The sequence below is a fragment of the Aphis gossypii genome, unplaced genomic scaffold, assembly GCF_020184175.1.
Source record: "Aphis gossypii isolate Hap1 unplaced genomic scaffold, ASM2018417v2 Contig00461, whole genome shotgun sequence".
NCBI lineage: Eukaryota > Metazoa > Arthropoda > Insecta > Hemiptera > Aphididae > Aphis > Aphis gossypii.
Window position 1 is genome coordinate 77,692 of NW_026083118.1, and position 24,670 is coordinate 102,361.

The following is a 24,670-nucleotide window of genomic DNA, read 5'->3' on the forward strand; positions in this document are numbered from 1 at the left end:
TGATTTTTGTAAATGTCGTAAATGTTATAATGTATAAGTAATTAATGGCAGCATATTTTTGATTTATAGAATGGCCCCCAAAATTATCAGGTGCACAATATAGAAAAAAAAAGGATAACGAATTAGAATAAATTTGTTAGTAGGTGTAAATGAGAGTTCTGGAACCTAACCAGCCCTCTATCCAGCTGACCCGTCTAACCAGCCGCCGCCCCCACCCCCGCCGCCGCCATCGTCCCCGTCCCCGCCGCCGCCCCGCCGCCGCTACCATGGTTATCATATTATTGTACACGTACTATATTACCGTACTATATTACCGTACACATATTACCGTACACATATTAATGTATATTCAACAGTTATCATACACAAACTATTTTATCATATTATTGTACTCACATCATGTAAATGCTTGGCTAGTAAGTTTTTCATATGGCCGTGTAATTTTTCTTTAAATGTATCAGTTTTGATGATACATGTCAATGGGGTAGAATAGTAGCGGGGAATATATGTTTTGGTTACGTTTGTACATATCCCGGTTCGATTCTATCCCAGAATATTATATTTTTTATGCAAAGCACCCTGTGTAAGCAAATATTTGTAAGTGAATAAAAAGTATAAATTCCAAATAAATATAAATTCTGTGAACAATAGTCAGACGAATTATCATACGCTATCTATCCCTGTTGTTTCACATATTACCGTACGCATATTACCGTACTATATTACCGTACACATATTAATAATATTCAACAGTTATTTCCTTTCAATAAATATATCTGTATAATCAAAACAAAATGTATATTTCATCTACCTCATCCCTCGATGACCACCATAGATCGTCACTGCGTATTGTCACACATTTAAATTAAAACGTTCATGTCTGAATACACACCTCACTAAAAAAAGAAATCCCTAACAAACAATAGTACAGGTAAGTATCCGTCTGTCTAGACTCTATTTAATTCATATAATATACCCTGGGTCCTTTAAGTCAAATGTATCCTAAGATTTCGAAAACCAGAGTTTTCGAAATTAGTTGTATTTTTGTCGATCAACAAGCAACAGCACATTTCTACATACATTTTCTGTACATTTTTTTTTCTTTTAAATATGGATCTCATGACACGTAAGTACCTTTATAGTTTTTTTATATGTAATACATCTAAGATTTTTTTTTTTTTTTTTTTTTTTAGTGTATGAAGTATTCCATTTTTATTTAAATACTTCTTTCGAAGAATTAATTAAGGTCACTTGTAAAGATTGTGGTCTAGATTCGTTATGTTTAAATTGTAGGTTAAGGAAAAAAAATTTTTGTAGTAAATACCATCTTGTAAAAAACTCAAGATGGTATAAGTTTATAATAATAAGTTTATTGGTAGACCGCAATGGTTAATCGAGGACATAACCAAATACTCGAGCTTCGATATCGAATTTTTCTTACGTGAAATCTTCGAAGAAGCCTATCAATTACATTGCGACGATGGGCATTCCCAATGGAAGCTTCATTTATTAGATAATAGTTTAGTTTGTAATTTTTATATATTCCAATAAATCATAACAATTGGATAGATAAATTATTAAATAAGTGTTTTTTTTTTCGTAACTCCTCCTCCATAGGAAAAAACTATTGGGAGGAGTTATTATATAAGATTTATATTTATAAGTTAAATAATGTAAATAATGTAAATATTAGTTTAAGTAGCATTATATTTAATTTAGATTTAAAATTAGGAAAAAATTAGAAGATAAGAAAAAATTAGAATTAGGAAAAAAGAAAAAAATTAGCTGTTTAATTTTAGATTCGTTAAATATACTATAGTAATAAGATTTTAGATTATATCAATAAAAAAATAAAGTTCCACGATAATTATGACGAGGAGGAGATATGGTGAAAAACATACAATCACATCTTTAGGTGAGTTATATAAATCATATATAAAATGTGTTACAAATTAAATAATACGTCGTTGGGTTTTACGAGACTATTTGATCGAAAAACACTAGTGTATTCTATTGTTATCGAAAATGTCCTGTCCCAACCGGTCTATTCTCGACACGTGCAGGTCAGTTTCAGGAATTTTATCGATGCTCTGTTCAATACAATGATACCCAAAATAGTTAAAAATCTATAGTGATATACCTAATTCCCAAATAATATTTTACCTAACCCTGGCTTAATTTATCTTCACCGCCGCAAATGCTAAGACACTTGCTCCGTTACCCGTCGATGTACGTTCAGTCTGTTCTAGACAACCATTTCGTACGTATTATCTCCGCGTTTTCACACAACAGTATTAACAATTTTTCCAAGTGTTTAAACACTTTATTTAAACATGTTTAAATGCGATAAGTGTCCATCGGTTTTTAACGCGAAGCGTAATTTGTTGACTCATAAAAAACTCATCTCGGAATTCGATTCCAATGCACTATTTGCCTTACGATATTTAAAAACAAGTCACATCTTAATAGACACCAAAAAACACATACCGGTATACGTTTCCCGTGCACTATTTGCCCAACGACATTTAAATACAAGTCAGATCTTAATAGACACCATAAAAATGTTCATGGTACGTATTTATATAATATTAATTTTTCATCATTCATTATATTAATTTATAATAATTTTTTCAAGGTATCATTAACGTGCCTGCTCATCGTCAACCCGCCGCACGTGAAGATATACAGATAACACCACAAATAACTGTTCCAGATATACCGGCTGGTGGTTCAAACATGTTATCTGATGACGATATTTGTATGCTTGCAATGGACGCATATGAAATGCTAGACGCTAATACAGGTATTTATATTTTATCACTCGCGACATTTTCGACAACACATTTTTAGATATTAATTAGGTTTATTATTTTTTAAAGATTCTTACACTACAACCGATAACGGAAAACGTACTTCTTCCGCAAACACTACGTCTGCTATCAAAGCTAAAAAAGCACGTTTACTTCTTGTACAGTCTCCCGGCTTTATCGAAATTTCGTCTTCTGCAAATAGAAAAGTCGTATGGTATTACGCAAAAAATATCGAAAATATTCAAAACTATATTGAATTTTTTAATTCGATTAAATCTGAATTAGTCGAGTTACTAAAATCACAAGCGTCTAAACATCCGATCAAGTTTAATTTAAAGCTGGAAGCTACATACAATATTCCAAATGTTGATAATACATCAGAAAACCGTTCATTTAAGACCTCAGCTAGACCGATTTTTGCCGAAACTGGTGTACGGGAAATTGTTGAAGAAGGCATTATAAAATTAATGGCTGAACAAGACGAATATTCTAGCAAGGAAGTGGTTATACGCTACAGTGTATTGACGGAATATTATTAGGTGTTTATCAATATACGCCTATGAGCGCATCGTCTTATATTCCGTTACCTGATTTCATTGAAAGAAAAAAGCTGTAATCAACCCGCAAAACTCAGACCAACAGTGCTTCAAGTGGGCTATATTAGCAAAACACGTAACAGGTTCAAATAAACAACGTATAGAAAATTATACAACGCACGAAGAAAAATATAATTTTTCCGGTATCACGTTCCCGACAAAATTACATCAGGTTAACATTTTCGAAAAAAATAATCCTAATGTAACTGTCAATGTTTACGGACTCGAAAAACATTTCCAACCACCGCAAAAATTTCCAAAATATGAAGTGTTTCCATTGAAGGTGGTAGATGAAGAAAAAACAGATCATTTCGACTTGTTACTAATAACCGATGATGAAAATTCTCATTTTACCTACATCTCTAATTTTTCCCGACTTGTGCGATCACAGAAAACCCAACATAAAGCAAGCGCTGTATTTTGTAAACGTTGCTTTACATCGTTCGAACCTCTAAATATTAATAAATACGAATTAAATGAGCGCATACGATTTGAAGAACACAAGTTAATATGCGGAACACATAAACCAATTTTACCTCGAATGCCTGCTCCTGGATCGATGTTAGAATTCGACGCATGGAAAAAAACTCAACGACATCCGATAGTTATATATGCAGATTTTGAAGCACTACTAAAAAAATCAGATGAAAAATGTGGAAACAATACAAAAGCTATTCAAAAACACGAGGCCATGAGTTATGGTTTTATGGTTAAAGCAAATAACGACGTTCCCGCAGAACTGCTTGAACAATTTAATATTCCAACTTCACCTATAATTTTTCGTGGCGATGAAGATAATCAGAATGTGGGTGAACATTTTGTGAAGAGTATCGTTGAAATAGCTGAAAACATTGAAAAATTACTACAAACCAACATACCCATAACCTTTACTACAGAACAACAACAAGCACATAATTTATGTAAGACATGTAATTTATGTAAAAACGGTTTCTCTGTGGGAAACCATAAAGTTGCTGATCACTGTCACTTATCGGGTAAATTTCGACAAACATTGTGTAATACCTGCAACCTCAAGCTTCAAACACCAAATTTTGTACCATGTTTTTTTCACAATTTATCGAATTATGATGCACATTTTATTGTAACTGAACTCGGTCTCGATGTGAAAAGAATTTCTGTAATACCAAACAGTGAAGAAAAATTCATCTCATTTTCAAAACACGTTTCCAACAACTTTTCAATACGGTTCATCGACACATTAAGATTTATGGCTTCAAGTTTATCAACACTCTCGGAAATTTATTAACACCAGGGTTCGAAAAGTTTAGAGAAACAGCTAAACATTTTAATACCGCAGACTTGCCACTCGTTACTCGTAAAGGTGTTTACCCTTATGAGTATACGGATGGTTGGAACAAGCTGGAGCAAACCAATTTACCAGAGAAAGCAGATTTCTACAGTACACTAACAGAATCAAATATACAAGAAGAAGATTATGAACATGCAAAAACTGTTTGGAGTCACTTTGGATGCAAGACTTTGGGTGAATACAGTGATCTATATCTGAAAATTGATGTTTTATTGTTGGCTGACGTGTTTGAGAACTTCAGAGACCTATGTTTAACCACATACTGTTTGGACCCATCTTTTTACTATACAGCACCAGGATTCTCCTTTGATTGTATGTTAAAATATACCAGAGTCAAATTAGAGTTACTCACAGAGTATGTTATGCTGTTGATGATTGAAAAGGGTAAATATAATAATAATTATATATAAAAATTTACATTTATAATATATAAATTTTTTATAGGAATTCGAGGCGGTTTGACACAAGCAAGTATGAGGTATGCTAAAGCTAATAATGAAAAGACCCCAGATTATGATCCAACAAGGCCAAATCATGGTTAATTTATCAAGATTGTAAGTATACATATACATATATTTTAATTATTTTTTTAATATTAATTTATTTTTTTAGGTAATAATCTATACGGTTGGGCAATGTCACAACACATGCCCTATGGTGGTTTTAAGTGGGTTGAACCTAAACTAGAAGGGCTGAATGATTTGAACGATACATCACCCATCGGACGGATATATGAAGTTGACATTACTTATCCGAAAGAACTCCATGATAAACACAACGACTTACCTTTCCTACCACAAAACGGTATCCCAGCTGGTTCAAAAGTTAAAAAACTCATGGCAACACTTCAGTCGAAAAAAAACTATATTATTCATTACCGAAACCTCCAACAAGCTATAGCCAATGGACTCATAGTTGAAAAAGTAAATGTATAAATGTTTTTATTTTACATTTATAATATAATTATTTTTTTATAGGTTCATAGAGTAGTTCAGTTTAATCAATCACCATGGCTGGCTCCATACATAGCACTAAACACAGAGATGCGAAAAAAAGCAGCAAAAGACTTTTTCAAACTTTTAAATAATGCGGTTTTTGGGAAAACCATGGAGTCTATGCGGAAAAGAATAAAAATGGAACTGGTGTCTAGTGATCGTCGTTTACAAAAACTGATAAATCAGTCAACATTCAAACACTGTACCACATACAATGAAACTCTAAATGCAGTTGCATTAGAAAACAAAATCATTGATTTTTGTAAACCTATTTATATAGGTAAATTACACATTTTTAATTTTTTTTTTATTGTATATTAATATTTTAAATTTTTATCAGGTTTTGCAGTGCTGGAAATTTCCAAGTATTTAATGTATGACTATCACTATAACGTAATGCAGAAACATTATGATGATAAAATTGAGCTCATGTATACAGATACAGGTAAATTATTTTATTATTAATTTATTTTTTAGTTTCATTGGTATTAATTTAATTTATTATTTTAGATTCATTGGTGTACTATATTCAAATTCAACTGATGATTTTTACAATGATCTGTTGAACAATCCAAACTTGTTGAATCGAATGGACACTGCAAATCTACCCCGTGACCACCCGTGTTACATTGCTGAGAGAAAGAAGATTCCTGGGCTATTTTCTGATGAAACCGATGGACGTATTATGAGAGAGTTTTGTGCTCTCCGTGCAAAGTCCTACGCTTACATTTTAGAAGATAAGAGAAAATCAAAGCAAAAGGAATCCGTGGACATGTTGTTAGAAACCATATGACCTTTCAAGATCATAAACGGTGTTTGTTTGGTGATACCAGTTTGGAAGTAACAACGTCAAACGTCTCTATCCGTTCATTCAAACACAAATTAAAGACCATCAAATCCGATAAATTAACTTATAACAGTTTTGATGATAAAAGGGTTATACTTGAAGACAAAGTACACACCCTAGCTCATGGACACTATTCTATAGAGTGAGTATATAATATATATATATATTTAATTATTTTTTAATTAATAATTTTGAATTTTATAGGGAGGAACTCGAAGCAGAACTAGATAGTTAGTTATATATTTGTAATGATTATTTCTGTATGTATAATTTTTTTTATACTTGTTTAATTTTGTAAATATTTTTTCTATGTCTATTTTTGTACTTGTATATTTTACTTAAACCATTTTCTTTGATGTTAGTATGTATAGTTATATTTTGTATTTTTTCTGTATATTTTTATACTTGTATATTTTACTGTAAACCATTTTCTTTGATAGTTAGTATATATGTAAGATTATTTCTGTATGTATATTTTTTCCTATGTCATATTTTACTTGTATATTTTACTTTAATATTTTCTTTGATAGTTAGTATGGTATAGAAATAAAACTCAATTTTGAAATAAAAAAATATGTTGTTTATTTGAAATAAAAAAACATGATTACAATTTTTATGAATTATTTACAAACCATTTTCTTAAAGCAAACACTTTATAAAATGTACAATATTTAGGATTTAAGTCCTTATGAAAGATACAACAAGGTAAATTTTCTTCATCACATATTTGATCCAGTCGAGGACAACCAAGTCTTCAATGTTGATAACTGCAACGTGTGGTATATACTCTATAAGTAGTTGTTTTTTCTGTTCGCCTTTGGTGTAAATACAGTCAAACTTTAACGAATTCAATATTCTGCCAAGTTCTTCATACTCAATATCACCATAATCTATAGATAGCTGATGAAAATTTTGTAGCCACTTGTTAGTTTTTCGACGTTTATTATCTTGATTAGATTTTGAATTTTTAAAAATCCAGTGTTGAGTAGCCCATGTTTCTGTGTCTACAATAGACATCTCTTTAATCATATATTTGTTATTCGCTCCAAGAATGCATTGAATGTCAATGATGCCTGTAGACATTATGATTGTCTTTAAAATAAGTTTCAATAGTATTGAGTTGACTATGTATAGCAGGTAATGTTTTTTTCAAATCGTTTACAGCTTCTAGAATAGTTTGTAATGTAACTTCAGCTTTTATCATATGCTCTGTTATATCTAAACACGTTAATTCCAACTTTTCTGTTTGTTCTTCTTGTAATTGAATAGATGTATGATTTTCTTCAATTAAATGTTCAATTTTATTTAATTTATCCGAATATGATTTAATCGAATGTTCAAGATTTGAATTAATTTTTTTTATTTCACCAGACTGAGAACTACCGAACACGTTCATAGTAGAAACTCAACTAAAGTTATTTTCTAGTGTCACTTATATTTATCCAACTATTATGTGTATTGTCAAACCCCAGCCACTTTACAAATATCTGTGTCCCCTTCCTACGAATAATTTTTTCGATTAAATATTCGTTTGGGTAATTTGTTTTACATATTTCCTCAGAGTAAAAACAGCCAGCAATTGGTTTCCTGTATAATCTTGTAATTGATATGTAATAGGCATGGTTTGATTAATTTTGATAATTTTGAATATTTCCGCAGACCAACTTGGTAAATAACCTTTTGTAAATACACTTTTATATGTACTTATACGAACGTAATCACCAATTTTTAAACTATTTTTTCTATTAATAATTTTGCGTGTTTTTATTTCAACTGATGTTGGATCTAAATCAGCTTGTGTCGGAGTCATCCTTATTGTTCTATGTTTTGTATTATTATACTCATTAATCAATGAAGGTAAAATAGAAATCCAATTGTATGAACCTCGTGCAGTAAACTCTCTAAACATTTTTTCTTTTAATGTACGGTTGAAGCGTTCTACAATACATGCTTTCATGGTGCTATACGTTGAATATTTGTGTATGTTATACTTTTTCATCAATTTATCGAATGTTGTATTATAAAATTCTTTGCCGTTATCAAGCTGTAGTAGTTTTGGTGAACGTTTGAGTAGTATTTTTCGACATTGCATTTGAAACTTCTTTAGCAGTTTTTGATTTTAATGCTATCGCCCATGCAAATTTCGTAAAACAGTCTATGACGCATAGAATATATTTGTAACCTTTATTTTTTTTCGAATATGGTATCATTTCAACCAGATCAGCTTGCCATAGATCATTTTTTCCGTATACATTAACTATACGTCTTATGTAATTTTTTCTAGCAGGTTTGTGTAGTTCAAATGCGATATCTCGCTTAGACATTTGGTATACGTTTTATGTAACCAGCTTCGCGTAATTCTTCGAAAATTGATAGTATTTCGTTGGAAACACCTGTATTGCCAGCAGCTTTTGATGCTAATAGTAGTTTTAAACGGGAAACCAATTCATTCGGATCGTTCCAATATTGAAGTGTATGTTTCTGTAATTGTACAGATAGTCCACTACCAGATGGAAATAATGTTGTGATTATATCTCTGTATTTATTACCACCTTTTTTAATTTGTTTGCTGTTTGACGTTAAATGAGCTGATGTTTGAATTAATATAGATTTATATGTTTTTAAATCGTTTTCGGTATATAATTTCGGGGCTTTTGAAAATATTAAACTACAGAGACCCTGTGTTAACGGGTATGTAGTATCATCAACAATTATCGTATTTCCAACAAGTTTGATTTCTTTTTACCTAAACGTACCGTTTTATTAGGTTGTAATTTAGGACCATACGTCTTGTCTATGCTGTATGAATCTAACAATTCATCTATTTGATAAAAATGTAAATCTTCAGTGTTGTCTATAGTTTTATCCAAAGTAGATTTTTGTATTTCGTTTAACGGATCGATAATCGGTTTAAATGTTTCTGTTACTATCGATTGAATATCGGCTTTTCCTTGTTTTAATGCAATATATTTTCGTTTAATATTTTCTTTTGCTTTTATCAATTCTTCGAGTACTTCACCACTGGCGTCCATGATCGTGAATGAGATGTTTTTTAAAAAACGTAAGTTTATATAATAACAAACGTGTCGAAGCCGTGACGATAACGCCCATTATCGCGTTCACACTCTTTGTTTATTACGATAAAGTTGAACCTCCCCTTACGCCAACACGATGTACAGAAATCTTTAAATTCTGTATACGACATGTCACCAGAGCAATGCTCCATGTAAACATGTTTTAAATTAGTTTCATCTTGTTTAAATAAAACGATAAGGTTAGCGTTATCACGCAAAAGTTGTTTTGGTACTCTTGAATAACTCTGAGCTAGATAGCACACATCTATAAGGTTATGCCTTCCCCTTGCAAAGATTGATCTACATACTCCTTGCCCCTCTGTCAAAATATCGTCTAGAATATACACAGAGTTTGGTAGGGCTTTTTCAGGTTCAATAACTTGTTCGTTTTCGTAGAACGTAAATAATTGTACTCCTTCGATATCTGATAAGATATTACTCAACATTTTATATTTCGGTTGATCCAGAGTTTTCGAATATATGTAAACGTTGTGAAATCTTATTCCATTTATATTAGTTAATAATGCAAACATTAAATTCGTTTTTCCACAGCCGGACGGACCCACAATAAGCGCACGTATCGTATTGGGTAGAAGCGGACCGTGTCTATAGTTTTGAAACGAAGTAGGTGGATCTACGTTCTCAACTGTAAGCTCGGTTTCTTGTTTAATGAATTTCATTTTGATATAAATATCTATGTTGTGATGAGAATGTCATCAGTACACAATGTCACTCGCTCGAAGAAGCAACAAGAATAAAGGTGGCGGGCTTATTAACACGCTTATAAACAAATTACCGGTCGAACTTCACGTGCCTGGTAAGTTTATTAAATCCGATATTATCATAATAATAATAATATTTTAATTTTTTTTTTTGTAGGTTATCAATACTGTGGACCTGGTACAAAATTGAAAAAACGTTTAGTTCGTGGTGATAAAGGTATAAACCCGTTAGACGCTGCGTGTAGAGACCACGATATCGCATACGAACGTAGTAACTCTATCGCCGATCGTAACGAAGCTGATCATATATTAGAACAGCGATCCTGGGAAAGGTTCAAATCGAAAGATTCTGGTTTAAAAGAAAAAGCTGTAGCTTGGGGTGTGACTACCGCCATGAAGGCAAAACGTAAAGTTGGTGGTGGTTGTGATTGTGGGTTTAAAGCAGCGGCTAAAGCAACTAACAACGTTTTAAAGAAAAATGTCGGTGAAAAAAAATTAATGAAATTAACAAAAAAGTGTGTAGCCGTCGCACGAAAAACATTTAAATCTACAAAGACAAAAGTTCCGAGAATAGTAAACATTCCGAAAAAAGGCGGTGCATTACCACTTATTCCGATTTTCGCTGGCTTATCAGCTCTAGGCGCTCTGACTGGTGGAGTTGCCAACGTTGTTAAGGTGGCTAATGAATTTAAGAGGAACGTTCCATCACATTTGGGAAATGGTTTATACCTGACGCCATATAAAGGCAACTCGTACAAAATAGGCGATGGTCTATATATCACACCATATAAAAATGGTGGTGGGAGAGTAAAGACGAAAAAAAACTAATATCTACGTTACCCAAGAGAGCGTTGTACGATTTCGAACTTATAAAAATCGCACGTTTGTTGAAAATACCACATTTCATCGGCGTGTTTACTAGAGATAAGTTGCCCGTTCGTCCTAAACGATTTGAATCGGCGATTGTTAACTTGGACACTGAAAACGGTACAGGTACGCATTGGGTAGCGTATAAAAAAATCGGAAAAAAAGTAAAATATTACGACAGCTTTGGAAATTTAGCACCTCCGCTAGAAGTACAGAAATATTTTCAAGGATGCGATATTAATTACAATTACAACACAGAGCAGAGATTTAATACATCAAACTGTGGACACTTGTGTATACAATTTTTATCATGTACACGATAACGTTAAACGGAACTCGAGTGAACTGTCATGCGATATTTTTCCGCCCATAGAGGTAGAAAATACAGCACAAATATGTCTTTTGAGCTTGCTAACAAATAATTCAATTCCAAACATAGAACCTGGTTGCAATACCATAGGTTTTCGGAATATGATTGGACAAGTTGAAAACGTAATTATACCTACTGGAACGTATGAGTTGGAAGATTTAGAGTTTGTTATAAACAAGTTGAAGCCCGACTATATAACTTTTTTCGAATTAAAATCAGATGGTAACACGTTAAAGTGTATGATATCCTGTAGCCATGAGATTGACTTTTCAATCGAAAACAGTATAGCAACATTATTAGGATTTAGAAATGTTGTATATACTACTGGTACTACATACGAATCTGAAAATACAGTCAACATAATGAAAATAAACTGTATAAAAATAGAGTGCAACTTAATAACCGACTCATTTTGTGACGGATCGCCGAGCCAGATTATACATGAATTTTATTCGACTGTTGCTGTGGGTTATAAAATTGTTGAAGTGCCTAGACATTTAGTTTTTTATTATAATAATGGATGATACATATTTAGATGTAACGGTCCGGTTATGTCGACATTGTAAAATACTCACATGCATATCATTCGTTCACACCGTATTCCAAACACGCACTCTAACTTTTTCATACAATGATGAAATTAGAATAATATTCAAAATATGGAATCTTACACTCTACCGTGTGAAAGTTATATTTACATTGAAGGAAAGCTAAGAAAACCTTTAGATTCTGAAGGAGACGTACGTTTTTCGAATAATGGTTTGGCATTTTTATTCTCCGAAATGCGATATGAAATAAATGGAATAGAAATACAAAAATTGAAATCACCCGGAGTGTCGTCTTGCCTGAAAGCATACTGTTCATATACACCAAGTGACTTGAATACGTTAGACAATTGTGCTTGGGACTCGGGCTTGGACGGCGAAGATAATAAAAATTTATGAGCAATGATGTATTTACCGGTTGTATACCTCTAAAACATTTATTCGGATTTTGCGAAGATTATAAAAAATATTACTAAATTGCAATCAACAACTGATTTTAAATCGCTCGTCTACCGATTTAGACGCATTACGTATGCGCAAACCGTAACCCCCGAAAACGTTGAAAAAAATAAAAAAATTACGATTGAATTGATTAAAGTGATATGGAAGATGCCTATAATCAGAGTTAATGATAAAGAAAAATTAAAACTGTTGAAAGTGATAGATTCACGTAAAACGTTATCATGTGCGTTCAGAACCTGGGATCTATGTGAATATCCTGTACTACCTAGAAATACTTCACATTCATGGACGATAAAGTCTAGCAGCTTGCTTGAAAAACCTAGATTTATTTTGTTTGGATTACAAACAGATAGAAAAAAATATAGAAAACGACGCTGGGCGCTTTGACCACTGCCAACTAAAAAATCTTAAGGTACACTTAAATTCTGAAGTGTTTCCATATGAAGACTTTCGTGCTGATTTTAAAAATAATACCATCAGCTTACTGTATAAAGCCTATACAGACTTAAAAATCGTATTACGAGAGAGATTATTCTGAACCATTGTTATCAAAAAATGTTTTTCAAACATATGTTCCAATCGTCGTTGTCGATTTATCGCATCAGAATGATAACGTAAAAGCATCGACCATAGACCTACGAGTAGAATTTGAAACGGATACGGTTATTCCTGAGAAAACTGCAGCTTATTGTTTAATTTTACATGATCAGATTATAACTTATAACCCGTTTAGCGGTGATGTTAGAAAACTGTAATTTTTATACATAAATATGTATATTATTTCTATTTGTAATTATTTTTTTATACCTTGTAAATATATTATTTTTACTTTGTAAATATTTTTATTACCTTATTATTAATAAATAAAAAGAAAACTTTTTTTTTTAAAATAACTGAGTTGTTTTTATTTTACACAAATACTATACAAATTTTATACAAAATATTTTTACACAAAAGTACATTAAACAGTGTGTCGTCTTTTGGGTAGTGAGTTGGTAGTATTGTATTGCGGTCCGTATGGTCCATCGTTTTCGTCTGTATAAGTATTGTATTGCGGGCCGTATGGTCCATCGTTTTCGTCTGTACAGCTTGTCTGTGATGGAGGGGAGATATCAGAAAGAATTTCCTAAAACATGAAATATTAAAATATTTGTTTTTTATAAAGTAGGTTTTGTTATATTACCTCATTAAATATAGTGTAAAATGATGGCGGTGAAAAAGGTTTCTCGTATCCCTATAAAATATAATATATTAATATTGGTATAAGAAAAATAAAAAAATATTTTTTTCTTACCTCATCTTTTTCTAATTCGTCCAACCATCTTTGTGCGATATGTTCAGCTGCATGTAATTGAAGCTGACTTGTGAAATTGTAGTCATTTACACGTGTTGCAATGCAAATGTTGTTAATGCTTTTCACGCGATTTGTCATATCTTTAAGCCTTCTAGTTTCAGCCTTGGTATTTGTTTTTAAGTATGATGCGATTTGATTAATTTGCTGTATTACGAGCGGTTTAACGATTTTGGTTTTTCTCTCGATGATCTTGAAAATTGACCACTCTAAATCTTGTAACTTTAATAAGTCGTTACGATTTAACAGTATGCGACATCCATCTTGAATTTTAGACTCTATAATGAGCATATTCTCTCCTTGGTACACCATACTAGATATTGTAATTGAATTGGAATCCAAAAATAAATTACGCTTATACTTTTGTGGTTGTTCGAGTATAAATGATAAAATGTTTCCCATAAGTCGGAAAATACGTTTGAGAAAATCGGCGGAAATATTTACAAAACGTGATGGTGTTATAATGTGAATCACGGTGTTGAATTCATCTGTCGGATCGAGTCCGATGTTTAAAAACTTGCGAGATGAAAAATCAAGGAAAAAATTACTGCAATCGATTAGGTTAGCCGGTGGTGACGGAGGCACATATGTAAAAACATTCTTCTTGTAAACAGCACGCATGTTTTCAATCGAACCAGCCATATTCAAAATTTAATCACAAAACAACGCACGCATTTAATCGAACGAAGAGTGGAGATAGACTGATTTCATTTCAGATTTTGAAACCCTCACATGTATATTTTATGGTAGGGATTTCTTCTACAGGTTTAAAGTATGCATGTCAGAACATGTTAGATTATTGAATAATACTATTGTTTGTAATGCAGACAAGACTCTACATGCTTGTTATACTATAATTTTTCAAATGGTAATATGCCGGTAATATGTGATAACAACAGGGAAAGATAGCGTTATCTGTTGAATATATGATAAAATAGTTCTGTGTATGATAACTGTTGAATATATACATTAATATGTGTACGGTAATATAGTACGTGTACAATAATATGATAACCATGGCGGCGGGGACGGCGGCGGTGGTGGAGGCGGGGACGGGGACGTCGGCGGGGGTGGGGGTGGCGGCGGCTCAGCTACGGCGGCGGCTCAGCAAGGCTCAGCGGCTCAGAAGCTCAGGTTCCAGAACTCTCATTTTACACCTACTATTGTTAGCTACTCAATGGGACAAATGGTTAAAAAAATCAATTCAAGAAAATTCTTCATCTAATTCGAATATTAATTGTAAATGAAACTATTGAACTAATAGTAATACGTTATAGTGGAAATTGTGTTTAGAAATCCAATGAATCGATTTCTGAGGATAAAATATTAAAAAAAACTGAAGTACTTGATGCCTGTAATGTAAAGATTGAAAAAAATACTAAAAATGAATCACAAGTTCCTGAAGAAATAATAGAAATTGATTTTAATGATCCCTCTTCTTGGCCACCAATTACTGATAAAATTCGTACATTATTGATTGATCATAGTCCCGAACAGGGTAAAAACTCTGATTTTTATTTTCCTGAAAATATAACTGACAAAAGGCGATTTACAATAAATTGGTTCACTAAAATTCTACCAAATGGTGAAAAGGTTGAGCGTTCTTGGCTATTGTACAGTGATAAAACTAAATCTTTATATTGCTTTCCGTGTATACTTTTCGAAAACAAAACAATGACTTCTCCATCAATAACAGATCCTCAAAAAGGATTTAATAATTGGAAAAAGTTAAATCCCAAAATACCTGACCACGAGAATAGTAATAACCACCGTACAAATATGTTTGAATGGACTGATTTCAAAACTAATTTAAATAAAAATAATACAATTGACTATGAACTGCAACTAGAAATTAATAATGAAAAGGAAAAATGGAAACATATTTTAAAAGTTGTGATTGACTGTGTTAGATTTTGTTGCGTAAACAATTTAGCTTTGAGAGGATCTAATTGTGATATAGAAAAACCTGGCTGTGGAATATTCTTAAATTTAATTAGTCTAATTAGCAACTATGATTCTGTTTTATCAAGTCACTTAAAATGTCATGGCCAAACCACATATTTATCAAATAAAATCCAAAATGAATTTATAAATTTACTCGGTTCAAAAGTACGAAATGAAATCATTCACAGGATAAAAAATTCAAAATACTTTTCTATTATTTTTGATTCCACCCCGGACGTTTCTCGTAAAGAACAGCTCTGTCAAATTATTAGATATATTAGAGAAGTTAATAACGAATTTATCATTGAGGAAAGTTTTGTTGATTTTATTAATACTAATGAAAAGACTGGACGTGGAATAGCTACTGATGTATTACAAAAGCTGGAGAAAGATGGACTTGATTTTAAGAACTGTCGCGGACAGGGATATGATAACGGGGCAAACATGGCGGGAAAATATCAAGGTGTACAAGCTCGATTAAAAGAAATTAATAAACATGCTGAGTTTGTCCCTTGTGCTGCACACAGCCTTAATTTAATCGGCGTACATGCTGCTAGTGTATCAGTTAAAATGATTTCGTTTTTCGGTATTATACAAAATATATTTAACTATTTTTCTGGATCAACAAGCCGCTGGGAAATACTAATGAGTTGTTTATAACATTGTTATAACATTAAAAACACACAGTGACACACGCTGGGCATCTAAATATAATGCAGTTCATTCGTTGTATTGTCAATTTGGAGAAGTAATAAAAGCTTTATATGACATATCTACCAATCCAATTTTTGGCGACGGGGTTGCTAATGCAGAAAGTATATTGAAACAACTTGATTTGCAATTTGTTTATTTTTTAGTCATGTGGGATAAAATATTGAATCAAATATATCGTGTAAATAAAGTATTACAAAGCTCAAATATTTCAATACATCAGGCTTCGAAAATGATAAATTCATTAAATGTTTTTCTCCAAGAAATGCGGGATAGTGGAAGTGAACCAATTAAAACTGAAGCAATTAGTATTTGTGATAAAGTTGGAATAAAATCTGAACTAAAAATAAAAAGGAAAAAAAAAAGAAAAGTTATGAGCGGAGAAAAATCATCGGATGAAGATATTTCTGCAGATCAATTTTTAACATTGGAATACTACAAAGTTCTTGATAATATGATGGCTCAAATGAAATGGAGGTTTGAAAAATCATCAAATGTTGCTAATGATTTTCAATTTCTTTCTGGTCATTCATTATCTGTAACACCAGTTGAAACATTGAAAAAATATGCAGCTGATTTGGTAATCAAGTATAACGAAGATATTGACCCAGAAATAATTAACGAAATTGAATTTTTTAAATATCAAGCAAAAGTAATTCTACCAGAGTTACAAAACGCAACTGCTTTGAATATTTTAAATGCAATTAAAAAATATGAACTTGATTCAACTTGTCCACACTTAATGATTGCATATAGATTGTTTCTTACTATGCCTGTTACAGTCGCTTCCGGAGAACGCTCTTTTAGTAAATTGAAATTAACTAAGACGTATTTACGATCAACCATGTCGCAAGAGAGATTAACCAATTCAGCAATATTGTCAATTGAGAATGAAATAACGAAAAACATCGATTTTGAAGACGTCATTGAAGATTTTGCTTCAAAAAAGTCTAGGAAAATTAAGTTTTAAACTAAGTTACTATTACAGGATCCCTATATATATATGATACGTTTGTAAATATAACATAATGTATATAATACGTTGACTATCATACAAAATAATATGTTTGTTGACGCCCAAATAATATGCGATCGCGAATAACGCATACTAGTACGCGATAACCGGCCGTCCGACACACACACACACACACACACACACACACACACACATAGGATATCACATACTGTTTATTTATATTGTTTTATTTTGTATTTTAATGTTATGTGAATTATATAATGGTAAGATTACGCGTGAGGAAGCTTAATCAGCCACACTTGTATGTCTTCCCGTCCGTCCGCGTCGGCCGTGTAATATATTATTTTAAGATTTAGTCTATTCTCCAGCGTTGTCGCAATAACGCCGTACGTGCGCTAATCGCCGTCGTGCATTTTTATATTTTTAATTGTATTTTTTGGGTGCTAATCATCAGGCTTTAATCAGCAAGTGAAAAACGTGAGCGCGAATCGCCACTAGCTTTTTACTTATGTTTTACAAGGATATGGGCGCGAATCGTCACCATTGATTATCATTTTGTCGTGAACGCGAATAGCCCATATTATTATTATTATATTAATTTTTTGTTGTACGCGAATCGCCACACTTTATTATTATTATATTCATTTTTTTTGTGAGCTCAAATCGCCACACATTATTATTATTATTATTATTACATTCATTTTTGTCGGCGCTAATCGCCTTACCTATTTGCTTATTATTTTTGTGTATTATTTCAATTATTATTTCCGTGTTGTGTGTGTTAATTTTTCATAGGATAGTTTAGGTAGCAGCTGGCCAGCCGAGCACCTACAAAATTGTGAGTTTTTATTTAATTTATTATTATTCATATTTATACTATTTTCTATTATTTTATTGGTTGTGCCGAACCGGCAGCGTTATATTATATTATTATTGATATTTTTGTATTGTTGGGCCAGAAGGGCCGTAGTTAATTATTATTATTGTATTATATATTATTACCATTTAAACTGAGTTACCATACCATTTATTAGAGTTACCTATCCGTGTTAGCATTTAAGAATACACATATACACACCTTACACAGGTCGGTCGGTTGTGTGAGTTGTAGCGTACGAAGCATTTGGTGACCGGGCATCACGGGCTATTATTGTCCGTACCCGGCCCGTACAATGTTGTTTGTTATATTACATAATATGATAAATTTGTGATTTGTATAAATTTTTTAATTATAATATTATACCTAACTATTTTGTTTAATAATTACTATTGAAATTAGCTTTAGTTTTTTGTCAAATCAATGTTCAAAATACGTTGAAAAAAATTTTTAATTTAATAGAAATGAAATGCAATAATAAAAAAAATAGAGGGGGGAGGGGCGAATATTTTTAATTTTGCCACGGGCGCTAAATCTTAACGGCACGGCTCTGGTAGTGCTGTTGTTCTAAAGAACAAGTACGAAAATATTAAACGTACAACCAAAAAGCAATATGCCGATGAAAAGGCATATCATCGAGGTACAGGAGGAGGACCGCACAAATTATTTAACAGCCCATCAATAAATTCAACGGTTGGAGAAATTTTACAGACAAGGATGACAGGAGAAGAATCTATATATGATTCAGATAAAGTTTTGGAAACTGATTATAGCCTTCGTTCTATTGATGAAGACATGTTCGGAGAAAATATAATAGTGATAAATCCCGCTGATATTGATACAACTGGTAAATTTATAATAAATTATTATATAATTATTATTATTTTACATTTTATTTATTAAAGAGTGTGATGTAAATCAAATGATACCATCTACATCACCATGTACCAAAAGGGACTGGACAAATTATACGCCTGCTGATCTAAAATCGCGGTCAACCTTAACTGCTAGTAGTGGTATGTACTGTATTTATTTATATATTCCATAATGTCAGAGTTAGTAAAGTTACTTTACAGTTACATTAAACTGATAACAAGTTACAAGTTACTCTAAAACTGTGTGATTAGTTAAAAGATACTATTTTTTTATAGATATTTTTATGTTGTGTAACTTGATACAAGTTACATATTAAGTTAAAAGTTACATTGATAAATAAAATATGTTAAAATATTTTGACTTGCTTTGAGTTATTAATTTTTCTTTGATTATTTTTATGGTAATTGTTTATTGCTAAATATTATTTGAACTCAATCTAACCATTTAATAACTTTGCTTTTTGGTTAGGTATTGCAATTTATTTATTTTTTATAATATATTTTTATTATATTAATTGTAATCAGGGTTGGGCATATCATAGTTACATGTAACTAAGTTATGTAACTCAGTTACTCTTGTAACTTGTAACAAGTTACTCATTTTTAATTTAACTTGTAACTTGTAACTAGCTACACATTTTCCTTTAACTTGATATTAAAATTAAAGTTACTATTAGAAAAATTACATTGTATATAATATATAGATTTAATTTTTATAACTGTATGATTATCATATTATTATAAGAAAATTTTAATTAAAAAAACATTTTGGCGCTGTAATCACAGATATATAAACATAATATTAGGTATATTTATATATATATTTGGCCGTAATCTACTGTATTTAATAATTATGTCAACATAAAAAACTATTTGTACAATTTAATGAAAATCTCTATTCGTCTACTTCAGTTGAAAGGTTATTTTCATTTGCTGGGTCCTACTAGAAAACATTTATATGATAACAATTTTGAAAAAACTAGTTTTTCTTACAGAAAATTTATCATATTAATTTTAGTAAAAAATAATTTATACAAATATACAATTCTTTTATTTAATTAAAATTTTTTTTTTTTAATTGCATTACCTATCATATTATATAAATACCATTAATTTAGTTAATAATTTAATTACTATAAATATTACTACATATTATATTTTACTTTATTATTTGCATGTACTTATTTTATAAGAAGACTACCTACTAATTGTATGACTGTTACGTTAAACAATTGACAAATGTTTTAAAGACTGTTTTATTGTGATTTATTATATAGGTATAGGTTGTCTTATGCTTAATACATTAAACTTTTAAAATATGTTAATTACACTATAATGAATGAATAAATACAAACATATTTTATTTATCAATTTAACTTTTAACTATAGGTATCTGTATCTTGTAACTGATTACGCAGTTTTAGAGTAACTTATAACTTGTAACCAGTTACAATAAATAAAGTAACTTACCCAATCCTGACTATAATGCATAGTTTTTTATTTGTAAATTCAATACCTGTTTTCTTTTATATTTAGATGATCATGTAACTAAAAAAAAAAAAAAAATTACGAAAACAAAATAACAAAATGGGCATCTACTCGAGCATCAATTAGTGAGCACCAGCAAACAGCCTTTTTGGAGGAACACAAACTAAAAATTACATTAATGCAACAAAAACATGACACCGAAATGAAAATGATGGCTGAAAAGAATTCAATTGAAATTAAAAATTTGAAGTTGACACAAGAAATATTGCTACTGCAAAGGAAAAGCAATCAAGACGACTGATTATTAATTTGTAATGTTTTTACTTTTATTATAATATGTATTTTATTATGTTCCTACTAAAAAAGGAAAATACCAAGACTGGGTTACTAATTTGATATGTTTTTATTTTTATTATTATATATATATATATTATCACGTTGTTACTTATATAAAATAAAAATTTTAATTTCTACGTTTCTTAATATATAATATGTCATGTATTAAAATATGTATGTTATTACTAAAATACTTATATAAAATAAAACTAATTTTTGTTGACATTGCATATTGTTTTGTAGTGAATTTATATTTTAAACTGCATTTTGGAAATATCGAAGAAATCTCTTTCTATTAGTATGATGAATTGCATTTCTACTAATTATATTATCTTCTGGATTACGGAAGTTTGTGATTCGAATTGAAGATTCTATTTCAGTGGATACCCTTGGTGTAATTTCTCCAAAGTTACATGCTATATTATGAAGTACTGCAGTAGCTACAATAATGCTTTGAGAAGATGAAATTTTTACCTTTATACCAGTAGCTAAAATGGGAAATCGCCTTTTCCAAACACCATAGCTTCTTTCCACAGTGTTTCGAGTTCTGATTAAAGACTCATTATATCTGTCAAAAGCAACTGCAGAAATCCCTGATAATGGATCTATAACCGTGTTAGGGTTTCCGACTATAGTCATACGCTACGCTGAGCATATCCACTGTCGGCTACCAAAATGCTATTTTTCATTTCGTCTCTTTCAAACTTGCCTCTTATTGTTGAATTATTAAATATTGTAGAATCGTGGGAAGATCCAGGCCATCTAGCTACAATGTCTTGTATTTTCAAATTGGCATCACAAATTATCTGTACATTTATGGAAAAGAAGCCTTTTCTGTTCCGGTACACTTCTGCATTGTCTCCTCCAGGGGATTTTATTTTTACATGGGGACAATCCATTGCACCAATAACCATAGGAAATTTGGCAATGTTGTAAAAATCTTGTTTCATCACATCCTTTTAATGTCATCTTCGTTGCGTGGAAAATGAATAAAATCGGAACATAATGTAGCAATAACTGTAAGACAATCTTTACTATACGGCTGGCTGTTGATTTATGGATTCCTATGAAGTCACCACAAACAATCAACATGGAGCCCGTGCATAATAGCGTAATGTAAGGAGTAATTTGTGTTCTGGACTTACAGCATGATTCCTATAACAAAATTCAATTTAAATTACACGAATAAAATAAATCATTAATGAATGGCAAGATAAGTTGTATAGAAACAACAACTCAATTTCAATTAAATAGTTTATCAGACTTTCCACTTTCAAGAGTGCAGTATTAAGTAACTAAGTACTAAGTACTTAAGCAGTACTAAGTAACTTATTTTTTACAACTCAACATTATGATTTTTAGATAAGATTATTTATGTTTAGCATGTATTAATTAAAGTAATTTTTGAAAAGGAGTCTATTGTTGTATATAACATTCTAATTGGTTAATTTATTTCGATGTTCGTTTAAGTACATGATACTATGTGGTTAAGATGTATGATTTCGAAGTATAGAGTAACAAGTAACGTATTGAATATATCTAACATATGATACTGGCGTCTGACATTACAAAAATGTAAAATTTTAGAATGAACTTACCAATTAGTAGGAGAACAAATGCGTTCGCCAATGAAATCAACTAAGAAATGGACTGTATTTTTGGATAAACGAAATCTATTAAAGAATTCATCATCCCTCCAATAAGTGAAATGATAAGGCCGTGGTTTGAATACTCGCTGTCGTCTAGGAAAATACAATAATAATGCCAAGTTGTTGAATTCATCATCCTCGTAGTCAGAATCGTCATCCATAATATTATTCATTATTTTAAATAAGATTTTTAACGCAATTAAATAAAAAAATACACAATTGTCAATTACACAAAATATTTGAATATGGTTGTAGTAAGATAATGTGAATAAATTAAAATAATAGATAACAATAACACCAAAATTAACTAATCAGCGTTTAACCGGGGTCTACAGGCCGGTTAACTATTTGGTCGTTTAATCAATGATTAACAAGTTAACCAGCACTGTACAACGATCCAACATCGTTAATCATAGATTAAATCTTATCACTGTTTAACCAACGACAGTACAACTGGCCCTAAGTTTTATAGTTTGATAATTTTAATGAAATAAATAATTAAGCAATCATATATATGTATTTTATTTAATGAAATAATTTAAATTGATAATGATAAATAAATATTATTATTCATTATTTATAAATGATGACATAGGTAACTTTAAGGAAGCTTGTTTATTACGAGCTCAGACTGACGTAGAATTTAAAAAAAAATTAAATACATCATTTAATTTAAGAAGTCCAGACATACAAAATGAAATCATTTCTATATGTTGTAATATTGTAGAAAAAAGTATTGTCTCTTAAATTAAAGAAGTAGGGTTTTTTGCAATAATGGTGGATGATGCAAGGTAAATTTAATTTGTGACTAAGTTTAAAATATGATCTAATTATTTTTTATATTTAGATGTCATAAGTTGGAGTATATGTCTTTATGTGTAAGATATGTAAAAGGACTAAATATGTTTGAAAGATTTCTAGGATTTATAGATGTTTCGGAGAAACAAGATTCTCAAACACTTGCTGAAAATATTTTTAATTTTCTTAGTCAATTACATTTGCATAATGTACCTATAATAGCACAATCTTATGATGGTGCTAAAATGATATCAGGTTGTAAAAATGGTGTACATGTTAAAATACAATCAAAACATCCATTTGCAATGTATACACACTGTATGGCTCACAGAATGAATTTAGTTGTTCTAGATTTATGTAAAAATATTGAGGTATTTAAAAAAAATAATTAAAATTGTTCATTGTTCTTTAGGTGCTTATATAATTAGTAATTACATTATACTTTTTAGTATTCAAACATTTTCTGTAACGGAATTGAATCACTATATGTTTATTTTGCTCGGATTTCAAACAATAAAAAACTAAAAGATATGCAACAAATAATAAGCATAAAAGCATCAACCATTATGCGAATAAGTGATACTCGTTGGGTATGTAGATACAACAATTGTAAGTCTGTTAAAGACAATTATGCAGCCATTCTTAAAATTTTAAGTGAAGAAATTTACAATAACAATGATATGGATGTAGCACAAGCTATAGGTAAATTAACCTAATTTATTCTTTTAATTATTAAAATAATTAAGTAAGTAACTATGTAAATAATTTTTTAAAAGGGATTCAAAATATGATGAAAAGGGGAACATTTATAGTTTTTTTATTTTTATTCCAAGACATAGGTACTTACAAAAATTAATATTTTAAGTACTCAACTTCAATCAAAAAAAGCCACATTAGGAAATTCAATTAATTTAATAAATGGTATAATAAAAACTTTTGAAACGGATCGTTGTTCTGATAAATTTAAAATAATTTAGAAAGATAAAAAAGAATTTGCTGATAATTTGGACATTTCATTAGACATCTTTAAAAGTATATTTTAAAAAC

At 30.7% G+C, this 24,670-nt stretch overlaps 2 protein-coding genes, 1 long non-coding RNA gene and 2 pseudogenes across 3 annotated transcripts; 3 read left to right on the plus strand and 2 right to left on the minus strand.

The window, feature by feature from the left end:
- Window positions 1-5,152: 5,152 nt before the first annotated feature.
- Window positions 5,153-6,843, plus strand: LOC126554298 (uncharacterized; annotated as a pseudogene).
- A 6,751-nt stretch (window positions 6,844-13,594) lies between these two features.
- LOC126554303 (uncharacterized) lies at window positions 13,595-14,038 on the minus strand. Its single transcript, XR_007606642.1, has 3 exons — window positions 13,913-14,038; window positions 13,802-13,852; window positions 13,595-13,744 (listed from the first exon to the last, which is right to left on the minus strand). It is a non-coding gene; the product is annotated as an uncharacterized LOC126554303 (long non-coding RNA).
- An 804-nt stretch (window positions 14,039-14,842) lies between these two features.
- Window positions 14,843-16,573, plus strand: LOC126554313 (zinc finger MYM-type protein 1-like). The gene is made up of 2 exons (XM_050209394.1): window positions 14,843-14,848; window positions 15,263-16,573. Exons 1-2 carry the CDS (start codon window positions 14,843-14,845, stop codon window positions 16,571-16,573), a joined length of 1,317 nt encoding a protein of 438 aa, XP_050065351.1.
- Window positions 16,574-16,889: 316 nt separating this feature from the next.
- Window positions 16,890-17,594, plus strand: LOC114118962 (uncharacterized). Its single transcript, XM_027980406.2, has one exon. It carries the CDS (start codon window positions 16,890-16,892, stop codon window positions 17,592-17,594), a length of 705 nt encoding a protein of 234 aa, XP_027836207.2.
- Window positions 17,595-21,431: 3,837 nt separating this feature from the next.
- On the minus strand, window positions 21,432-22,986 carry LOC126554314 (putative nuclease HARBI1; annotated as a pseudogene).
- Between the last annotated feature and the right edge of the window lie 1,684 nt (window positions 22,987-24,670).

Bases quoted from the DNA above. Each gene is read 5' to 3' on its own strand.
- LOC114118962 (XM_027980406.2), top strand. From the start codon at position 16,890: ATGCGGGATAGTGGAAGTGAACCAATTAAAACTGAAGCAATTAGTATT.